The sequence below is a fragment of the Myxine glutinosa genome, chromosome 1, assembly GCF_964187855.1.
Source record: "Myxine glutinosa chromosome 1, kmMyxGlut1.1, whole genome shotgun sequence".
In the NCBI taxonomy this organism is placed as follows: domain Eukaryota; kingdom Metazoa; phylum Chordata; class Myxini; order Myxiniformes; family Myxinidae; genus Myxine; species Myxine glutinosa.
Window position 1 is genome coordinate 289,333,589 of NC_136261.1, and position 11,001 is coordinate 289,344,589.

Genomic DNA, 11,001 nt, shown 5'->3' on the forward strand with positions numbered 1-11,001 from the left:
GATACTCTTTGTCCCCATGTTACGGTGAGGTGTCGGGTTCCGTTTTCGCATCTATTGGAATCGGAGCTTCCCCTAGCTGCTGTCGCTATCAATAGTATCGTACCTATGATTAGGCCCATCCTTACTGTGGTTGCTGTGGTGTAGTGTCTGGTGCTTGTATGGCCAAGTTACAGTGCGTGGCGTGGATCCACGAGGTCTTGCCCTCGCAAAAGACAGCCGTTGGTGTAGTCAGCAATACCTGGACTGGTCCCTTCCACCTTGGTTCCAAGGCGTTCTTGCAGGTGAAGTGCTCCACGAACACCTGGTCATTTTCCTCTGGTGGAACACCTGGTCACCAATTTCCTAATCCACTTTTCCAAGTGGATCCAATTTTATCCAATATTCAATTTTAAATTCAATCCAATTTTCTCTAATCCTTCTCTCAGCATCCCATTTGCCTGTTTCATACATCAATAATAAATAAAAAATAAACGAAAATTATTTCAGCTAGAGTTTCAACTAGAATTACCACAACCAAACCACCATTAACCTCCATTAACACAAACAAACCACCATTAACCTCCATGAACCTCCCCCTATTATTTATTTATTTTTGCGAATAAACAAATAATAGAAATAACCTGGTCTATTTATTGGAAATATGTCTTACTGTCTGGTCAATTTCAATTCCAATTCTGGTCAGTTCTGGTGTCTGGTCACACACAATGTTTTTCTCACCCACTGTGATTCGCTCAAAATAGATTCTCACTGTTGTTATGTCTGAAATTCGTCTCATGAAAACCCATTCAAGAGTCCGGTGTAACAGACAGACAAACACATAGACACGCTGAAGACCCCAGGGTACCCATCAAACTAGCTTGTCCCTAGATCAACAAAACAAAACTTGTAACTTACTCAATTTTTTCTTTTCAATTGTCATCCCAATTGTCATTCCCTGTGCAAATTAGAACACTCCGGACTATGTCAACAACTGAACTTCCAAGACAACAACGATAACACACACCACCTGTCATTCACAGTAGACAACTGCATCTCCTTCCTTTCATTCATCCAAAGCAAAATTGATGACATTTTCAACAGCTCAATCACCACAACCCGCTCTATCCTGACAAACTGCATCACTGAAATAAAATCCTGGCTTCAGATCAACAACAACCAACAACGACCTCAACCACCCATAACTCTGCCCTCAACATTGATGGTTTCCCAGTATCCACCTTCCCTCACATCCGGAATCTTGGCATCATCATTGACCAAACCCTCTCCTTTGACAAATACACTAAACAGATCATAAAGACAGCCTTCTTTCACCTTAAAACATTGCCCGTCTCCGTCCATCCCTCTCCTCCATGGCTGCAGAAACCCTCATCCACGCTTTCATCACCTCCAAATCCATCTCCACCGCCTCTTACACTTAAACAGATCACAATTACTCACTCATACACTGTTGCATCATCGAAGCTGACTACTCCCTTCTGAGACCTGCGCTTTCCGATGTTTAATCCACTAATCTGCCACGTCCTCCACTACCGGCAACTCTCCCTCGGCGAGCTTACACTGCCGTATTTCCATTACCTATAGCTTATTTATGCTATATTTCACACCTTACCTCCATGGAACAATGACGCCTGAGCACTCAATTAGCCCTCCATAGGATCGTACCACTGACTTACAATCAGACAGACAGACAGACAGACGGACAAATAACAGAGGCGTGTCACCAGCCTCAGCACAGGACATCACCTCTCCAGACAGGCACAATATAATCCACAGTATCGAAATGCCAACTTCTACCTGGAGCCTCGCAAAGCCAAAAGTCGGGCATGTTCACTGCATTTCACGCAATTGCAACCTCCAACCACACGGGGTGTTCCACCCTGCTCCATGCTCCGTGCATGCTCCAAGCTCCACCAAGCTCCATGCTCCATGCATGCATGCTCCACCATGCAACCCGATCTGTACTTGGTGCGCCCCCCATAATCAGCAAGTTATAATAACCACAATACACCTGGGCACCCACCTCTTGATACCACAACTTAATCCATGTTACTTGCATCTCTTTGCATCCTCCCAAATGTCCTCCATTTAACATGACTATCCCCAGAGCTCGATCAAACACGTCACTGTACTCGGCCCGGTTAAATTAAATTCAAAGCATACTGTACCTGACGCTTCCGGTCGGCACCGGAAATCTGTTTATTTCTTGAGTCCCCTGAATCGAGACGTCAACGACAACCACAACAACAAAAAACAGAACTCGATATTCTCTGTTCACTAATTACGTACATGATTTCAGTTTTAACCAACAATATATGTCCTTTCTTTCCAGATTTAAGGAGGATTTAAGTTCTATATCCTGCCGTTAAAGCAACACCCAGTAGACTGACTCAGCCTGTCGTCCTTCCAAGGTTAGTGAATTACCTCTGACCTCTTTCCCTTGCATATCTCGAACAAAGGTCAAATAAACTTCAAAAGGTCAAACTTCAAACGGAGAAAGGTGGTACAAACGTCGAATTGGGGTAACCAGCGCTTTCATCCCACAAATAATACAAGTCCGGCGACATCCCGCCCCTGCAAGAACTCCCCATCCGGACAGACGAATGACCATTATTGAGGCTCCACATCGCAAAATGCCAACACCCTATGAATCAAACAACCGTCAACAATCCGCCCAGGAACTTCCGTGGGAGGCGTGCTTTACAATGCAGCACCCTCACTACCTGGTGCACACCTTTCGCACATCCCTCCTCGTTCGCACACTTCATCAACACACCTCCTCGCGCCCACTCCCCCTGCACTCTCCTGCGCGCACACACAACTGCAGCCCCCAGTGCCCACCCAGAGTGCCCAATCCGCGACCCACAATCTTCTCAGGGCACACACCTCCTCCTTGAAATCCATGCCTCAGAAATATAACTCCACATACAGACACAGCAATGAGACCACAACCTCCGCTCTCCCTTCAGATCAAAGGTGTGTATTTCGCACCTCTAACCGCATTTCACACCATGACATAATTTCACACCATCAAAACTGTAATCTTTCTCATTACACGACCCATTGACTCCCAAGGTCACATCGGCCTCAGGGATATACTCATACAATCCACAAGTCACCAATACACAATATAATCGTTAATCGCATAATTCCTGCCATTAAATTCAAGAAACCCTTTGCCAACCATTCACGGACCTCCCACCGTGCGGGGCACATCCTTTTTGAGTAGGCAGGTTATCACCTGCACTCTGAGCAAACTCCGTATTCTAAATTCAACTTCTGAATTCAGTTGAGTTGACTGAATTCTTCAATCTGTCATTGAATGAACTCTTCAATTCAAGTCAAACATACGATTCGATTCAAATTCTGAATTTAATTCAACAAATTCCAAATTGCTGCCCGACTGCCGCTCGAAAGGCAAAGGCAGCCCATCTTGTAACCATCTCCAAGAAACCGCTTCATATCAACGTTCCTCCGAGTGCTCTCCTGACCCGATTTATATCAAATCGCTTCCAAACACTCCCAAACAAATGAAAATCCGGACTCAGTTAAGGACCTCACCTGGTCCCTCGGATAGACGCTAAAATCGACATTTCCGGCCTGGATTTCCCGCACGTCAAGCAGACCACTTACAAAGCTTCACACCGAAACCCTCTGCTTTGCATATGTCATACAGACAAATACATTGGCCAGATACACACGTCAATTAATATCCCAATATACATTCATTCCTCATTCGTATACCAGTGAGTCTCCCAGACTACGCGCGAAAATCAGATCGACTCAAATCATGCCCCTCCTCCAGCCACTCCCATGTACAATCTTTGTTCATTCATATTACGTCTCTCATTCAAGGAAAAAGGATTTTTGGGACGGGTTGGACGGGGTGGGTTGAGGTGGAAAGGGTATGGCAGGGCGGGGGGTGTTGGGGTGTTGCCTAGAGCCCCGGGACTGAGCTCAGGTCTTGGGGGGTAGGGGTTTGGTATGGTAACTACCTCCCCTACCGCGGGGTGTTGGTCTGGATCCTGGACCAGCGGCATCAACCGCTGATTTACTTGCTTAACTGCTTACTTAATTGTCCTCTGTCCTTGTAGCTTCAATAACTACAGCTGTAATGCTTAAATTTTCAATATTTCAAAAACCACTTCTGTCCTTCCTACCTGTGGTTACCTGGCCCCTTGCTGTGAGCCTATTTATTTTCTCTTGTTCACCTGGTCCTGGTTTGTTTCTATCTGGATTTCTGTTGCTTGCTTCCTCTGTCCCTACAGCTTCAGCAACTTTCCTGCCCTCTTGTCTAGAGCTTAGTCTCGAGCTTCCTGGCTTGACCTCGTAGTTGTCACTACCTTCTTGTCAAGCCTACCTGGTACCTGCGCATTTCCCTTTTCCTGGCCATGTTCCTTTGGCCCTCTACGTTAGCCACAGCCCTTCTTTCCCTGGCATGCAATGGCATACCCCATCTTGTCTCTGGGCTGATCCTTCCTGGAAAGTTCTTGGCCACCGGCACAGCTTTATGGCTGTCCGACCTCACATTTCCCCCTCCTCCTTGCTAACTGTAACGTATCCTTAGCGTTACCCGTTACCCTCTTAACGTTATCCTGGTGAATTTAACAAAGGCTCGTCATTCTAAGGCTGGTAATTAGCCTTTACTTACAATTTTCGTTCGGAGAGCAGGCAGTGCAGATGACAAGGAAACGGACTGAGCCCGCTCGAGGGAGGGAGGTTCGAATTTGGAAAAGTAGCCCTTTAATACAAGACGATGCTCACCTTAAAACAAATCAGCGTGCCGGCGCCGGCCTCAGGCAGCCTCCCTCCTGTCGTTCAGGGTCCGCTTCTCTTGTCCTCTGTCCGCTGCATCCGAGTCATGGCACCATAAAAATGTCGGGAACAAACTCCTTGACAACAACAGATTGAGAATGACGAACTTTATTAAATACCAATTAATACAGATCTGGAGGAAACGGAGACGTCTACAGCACGAATGACCGTCATGCCATGTCCACCTTCCTGAAAACACATTGATTCACAGTTCAGTTATATAGGGACACGCTTTATCAGGGAATCTCCGAGAGGACAAAGGAACTGGCAGAGGTTCCTCCCCAGTGGGCCAAGCCCCCACCGTCATCCGTCCTTTCATCTTGGGGGAGTGAAGCACGCACCGTCAGGATCCGGACCAGATGTGGTTTCAAGGCTCCGAGGTGACAGAAAATATAACTCACTGAAGGGGGATTGCATTCTTGGTCCTGATAAGACCATAAAGTATATGAGGCCGTTCTGATGAGTTCCAGGTGTTGAATGTACCTTCCAGTTCACATTTCTCCTTTAAACTTAAATTCAGGGCATATTTATCGTAACTCAAGCGTCACTGTGATTATACAAAATATAGTTAATGTTTTAACAGTTTATCAAAAGGTTTATGTCTATGATCCAAGCATCCTACGTAAAGTTTCACATTCCACACGCATATAATCCGTTTTCCTGCCCGCGGCTCGAGGCGCCGTCTGCGGAGAAGGGAGAGAGTTTACAACTAGGCTTATCTAGCCTTCAAAGGGCGCACGTATACAACGAGGCCATCTGTTCAGCACAGATGAAGCGAGTATTTTCTCATTTTAAACTATAGCAAGGCGAAAACCTTTTATTAACTTATGAAATAGCATTTTTAAACAGCATTTATAACATAACATATCAGTCAAACGACATCTATAACAGAGCATTAAGCAGTAACAAATCTGCGACCTGACATGTGTATATATATATATATATATATATATATATATATATATATATATATATATATATATATATATATATATATATGTATATATATATATATATATATTGTTACGGCCCACGGATAAGGATGTTGGTTTGCCGAGCGGATAGCACCGCGGCCTAACAGTTACCACGATTAACCCTATCCCCGAACGTTGGCCGGATCGCGCCACAGCTATTCAATATGGAAAAGACAAAAGCGACACCGATGTGAAGAAGAAGAAGAAGACGAAAAGGTTGGAAATACTACTAAATTTATTCCTACTATATACAGGCTCAAAATAACCAAGGAAGAAGGAAAGATAATAAAATAATATACAGAAGAATTAGAGACACAGTGCAAATTCCTTATACAAGCTTAATTAAATCCCCAGGGACAAAACAAACAGAACAAACTCACGTACACAAAAGGATGGAAAGGCAGGAGGTGGATGGCTGGAGGGAGAGGAAGGTCCAAGGGGTCCTGCAGCACGATCGGCGCGTTTAGCAGCCGCCGTTCCTTCGCGGCCCTGCTCAAAACCGCCGTCCAGGCCCCAAGCGGCTGTTGTTGCTGCTGTGGCCGCTGCTGCTGCTGCTGTTGTCTGCTGCTGCTGTGGCCGCTGCTGCTGCTGCTGTTGTCTGCTGCTGCTGCGGTGGACGTCGCGCGCTTTTCCAGGACTACAACAGGCTTCTTGCTGTTAACTACTGCTCAGTCCAACCTTGGCGAGCAAGGCGACGAATAGCAGGCTTTGTGCTTTCCGGGATGTCCTCTCCTTGGATGTTCTCTATGTTCTCTTTCTTGGTCCAACCACTCTCTCTCTCTTGGTCCAATCACTCCTCACCACCGACAACTCCTTGCTTCTTGCGCGCGCGCCTTTATAGCGCCCCCGGCGATCAAGCCGCCGGCCTTCAGGACACGCCCCTCGGTGTGCTCACCTCGGCCCTGGTTGGTCGCACGACCCTCTGGCTCCGCCCTTGATGACGACGGGCGGCCACGCCCGTATTCCCCGACCCGAGCACATGTTCAATGGTGGTTTTGCAGGGGATGTAATTGGCAATCGAGGCTTGACAATGATGAAAGGGGAAAGTGAAAGGAATCTACTCTATTTCACTTGGTGCAATGGAGTGTCATCTTAATGGGAGACAAGGCCTTACCCTAATACACATAATAAAGATATAACTATCAACCAGGGGGAAATCTATGATTGGCTGACGTGTATGCTTTATGGACTAATTATGGGACGCCCTTTGACCTTTACACAACACTGGAGGCAGGAGGGTCCAGCATCAAGCAATATTAATAAACACACAATAAAAAAAATACAATCCTCATATCCGCAACACTGCACCCTCCTCCTCTTAGGCACATCCCGGGCCTATAACTTTAACTTAGTGTGACACGTAGGTGTAGTTCCCTCTACTTTTAACCTGACCCTGAGTGCGACAGTTTTAAAACATAAATAAATATGTCCCGCTGCTCCATTGCACCCTACCTAACAGACTCACACCCACAGCTAACCGAATTGCGGAATGGTCTTCAAACTATACATTGACGGTGGGGAGCATTATTTACAATGGCTCAGCTTTTATTTACAAAACTAACCCAGGACCTGTGATTGTTCTTTCTGGGGGGGAGACAGTCTGCTCTGCATCGACGCACCATGAAAGCACCCAAAACGCACCAAAACACCCTCAAGCACCAATCGGTGCACAGTCATCATTGTTCACTGAATAAAAATAAAAACAACAACCCCTAACCCTGCTGGTGGTCTCTTGCTCTTCGGCTCCCTCTGCTGGCTATTATTATTTTCCAGGTGTTGTCATCTTCTTTGCTGGCGGCCTATTGGTGGAATTAAAATGCACCCAACGTGTCCATCTTTATTTATTTATGGCCCACAGGGGCCGACTAGTGTGGTTCACCTGTGGGGCATCGGTGCCCTGTGATCAAGGTCCGCCAGCAAGATTTCGGGCCGTCATGGCCGGTTCCAGCAGAGGGGCCATGCCTCCACCCATGGGGTCCATAAGTGGTGCTCGGCCACAGACATGTGGTCCATAAGGTGGTGCATCGATGCAGACAGCTGGTTCTGGGAGTTCCGGGCGCACAATGGCGGACTCACGCATGCTCCCCTCGGCGCCTAGTGGCGCACAGGTCCTCATGTGGGAGACAAAGGGGGGACAGACAGATGAGCGAGGGGTAAGGTCAGAAGGGTACACATCAATAAGGCAATGCAAGGTGAAGTGCGTACGGAGAGCGAAGTGAGAAAGCTCGTCCCTACCGTACGTCACCCCCCCTGTCACCTACACTACCCTTGCCCTTACCCCATATGTACAAAATCTACACATTACAAATTCGTCGCGACTGTCACGTCTTCCCCATATTTCCCCTATACCAAATTCGTTCCCACAATCCCTCTATCCAAAATTTGCCATCACCCAATTCATCATCAATCCTCATAAGGAGGCAGAGATGGAACATCAAGCACAATGTCACACCCACGTCATGATGCGTCTCACAATCCAAAACATTTGCATCAAAAATAATAAAACATGGCATGGTGTGGAGGTACGTCATCTCAGGTGAGTGGATGCAGATGGTGCGAGGAGACTTCAATCCTAACTATCCTCTAAATGACATTAACACACTTTACACTACCCGGGGTCTTTCCCTGCCAAGCCATTGGCCAACTTACTCTATGGGTTTTAAGAACCAATTCCCATTGACCAAACTGTGGTGCTTCTCAATTTGGGGTCTCACTCCCCCGATGCAACTCCCTGTGCCCTTGCACAATTTCAGGACTGGGGCGTGTAGCTCTCCCAGCAGGCCTACCCACCTGCACACCTCCACCACTGCAGTTGCCACCCGAGCTTACCTAGCTCCTCACCCTGGGGCCCATGGCCCCCCAAGGGGGCCACGGGCCTTCGACCGGGGGGCCACGAGCGGACTCCGAAAAACTGCGATTCAGAATGCAGAAGCTTGTAATGTACAATTAAGGTGACGAGTCTCCGGTCATAGTGTCAAAGTAAAAAGGGTAGATGAGTTTAACCTTCTCTAAAAAAGGGTAGATGAGTTTCTCTCCATCTCTTTCTGCTTCTTTACATCTCTACTTCCTTTCTTCTCCTTCCCTCCAGAGCACTTTTCTAAACCTAATTTTCAACCTTACTGTATTACTGTTACAAAAGTAATTAATTCGTATTTGCAATTTTTTTCTCAGATGTCGAAGGCTCGAAAATGGAATGACAGCTATGTCAAGTTTGGATTCACGAATGTCAGTCGAGATGGCGTGGACTGCGTGCAATGTCTGCACTGCTCGGTCGTGATGTCAAATGCGTCACTACGTCCTTCCAAACTTTCAAACCATCGCGACAAGATGCATCCCGGAAGGAAGGAAGATAATATCGACGCTCTGTCTGCGAAACGATCACGATATGACCGTGAAGCGACACTTCCCAAATTTGGATTCCGGCCAGAAGAAAAACCTGCTCTTCAATCCAGCTACGAAGTGGCATACCGAATTGCGAAGTGCAAGAAGCCGCACACTATTGCTGAGGACCTTATCAAGCCATGTACAGAGAAAATGGTGGAATTGATGATCGGACCAGAGGCGAAAAAGAAGATCCAGCAAGTTTCGCTCTCTAATGACACGATCCGACGACGGATTGACGACATGGCTGCTGATGTGTGCCGTCAAGTTTGCTCCGAAATCAAACAAAGCACGCTCCAGGCTAGCCTTCAATTAGACGAGTCTACCGACACCGCCCTGGAGAGCCAGTTGATCGCCTTCGCTCGCTACGAGAGAAAGGGAAAGATGAAGGAAGAGTTCTTGTTCTGCAATACCCTACCAACCACAACGACAGCGGCAGATATCAAAGCTATTGTGGACTCTTTTTTTGAAGCTGACGGACTCGGTTGGCAGAATTTCAAGCACATTTGTACTGATGGTGCCCCAGCGATGGTCGGCGTCAGAGGAGGGTTCGTCACGCTTGTGAAGAACGAATGGCCCCATGTGACGTCCTCCCACTGTTCGCAACACCGATACGCTCTTGCGTCAAAGACTCTTCCGCCTCATTTGCTGGAAGTCATGGACGTCGCGGTCAAAGTGATCAACTTCATTCGTGCGAAGGCCAAAAATCATCGGCTCTTCCAACTCCTGGCCAACGAAATGGGAGCGGATCATGTTGGACTTCTGTTCCACACCAAAGTCCGTTGGCTATCGAGGGGGAAATGCCTCTCTCGGCTGTATGAACTCCGGGTTGAGGTGGAAATCTTCCTGCGAGACAACGAAAACAACCTCCATGTCCACTTCGACAATGAAGAGTTCGTCATGATGCTCGCCTACCTGGCCGATATATTCGGCCGACTCAACGAAATGAACCAGTCCTTGCAAGGCCGTGATGTGACAGTCAGTGACGTTCAAGACAAGCTTGCCGGACTGTCTGCTAGAATGGAAGTCTGGCAGGCACGAATCAAGGCCGGGTCCACTGCCTCATTTCCTTTCTTGGACGAACACCTGCAGACGCAGAGGATTGAGCTTCCCGTCAGCATCAAAGATTGCATCACTAGACATCTCGACAATCTCTCCGCTGAGTTCAAATCGTATTTCGACAATGCACCGTTGGATGTTCCGTGGCACAAAGACCCGTTCAACGCCAAAATTGAACCTACTGAAGACGAAGCAGAAGAGCTGGCAGAGTTGAAGGTTTCAAAAGCAATGAAGCTGGTCTTCAGTAACAAAGAAGACCTCTCCACCTTCTGGTTGTCTGTTCAGGATGCGTATCCACTACTCAGCAAGAAGGCATCCGTAATGCTCATTCAATTCGCCACAACATATCTTTGCGAATCTGGATTTTCTGACCTTGCGACCATTAAAACGAAGTCCAGAAACCGTCTTGACGTTGGGAACGATATTCGCCTTGCTGTGTCCAAGACGGAGCCGGACATAAGAGGCCTCGTCAGACAAGCCCAACAGCAAGTGTCTCATTGATTGTATTGCTTAGAAAAATGTTTACTTTGATTTATCTTTTAAGACCGAGTAAATAAATTTCATAAAACGAAATCTGCATCTTTTATTGAAGGGCAGGGGGCCACGAATGTTAAGCGACTCGGTAGGGGGGCCATGGGCCATCAAAGGTTGAGAAACGCTGCCCTAACCTATCTAACTGGGGAAGGCCCCTCCTGGCTCTATCACCCCTCGGTGCCCTCTGGCACTGGGCTACCCGGGTCCGTCCTCCGGATCCTCGGGCCCCATCCACAACAAC

General features: G+C 47.4%; 1 protein-coding gene across 1 annotated transcript; it reads left to right on the forward strand.

Annotated features, from left to right (window-relative positions):
* Positions 1–8,957: 8,957 nt before the first annotated feature.
* LOC144892204 (protein FAM200C-like) lies at positions 8,958–10,727 on the forward strand. The gene has a single exon (XM_078777643.1). It carries the CDS (start codon positions 8,958–8,960, stop codon positions 10,725–10,727), a length of 1,770 nt encoding a protein of 589 aa, XP_078633769.1.
* The last annotated feature ends 274 nt before the right edge of the window (positions 10,728–11,001 follow it).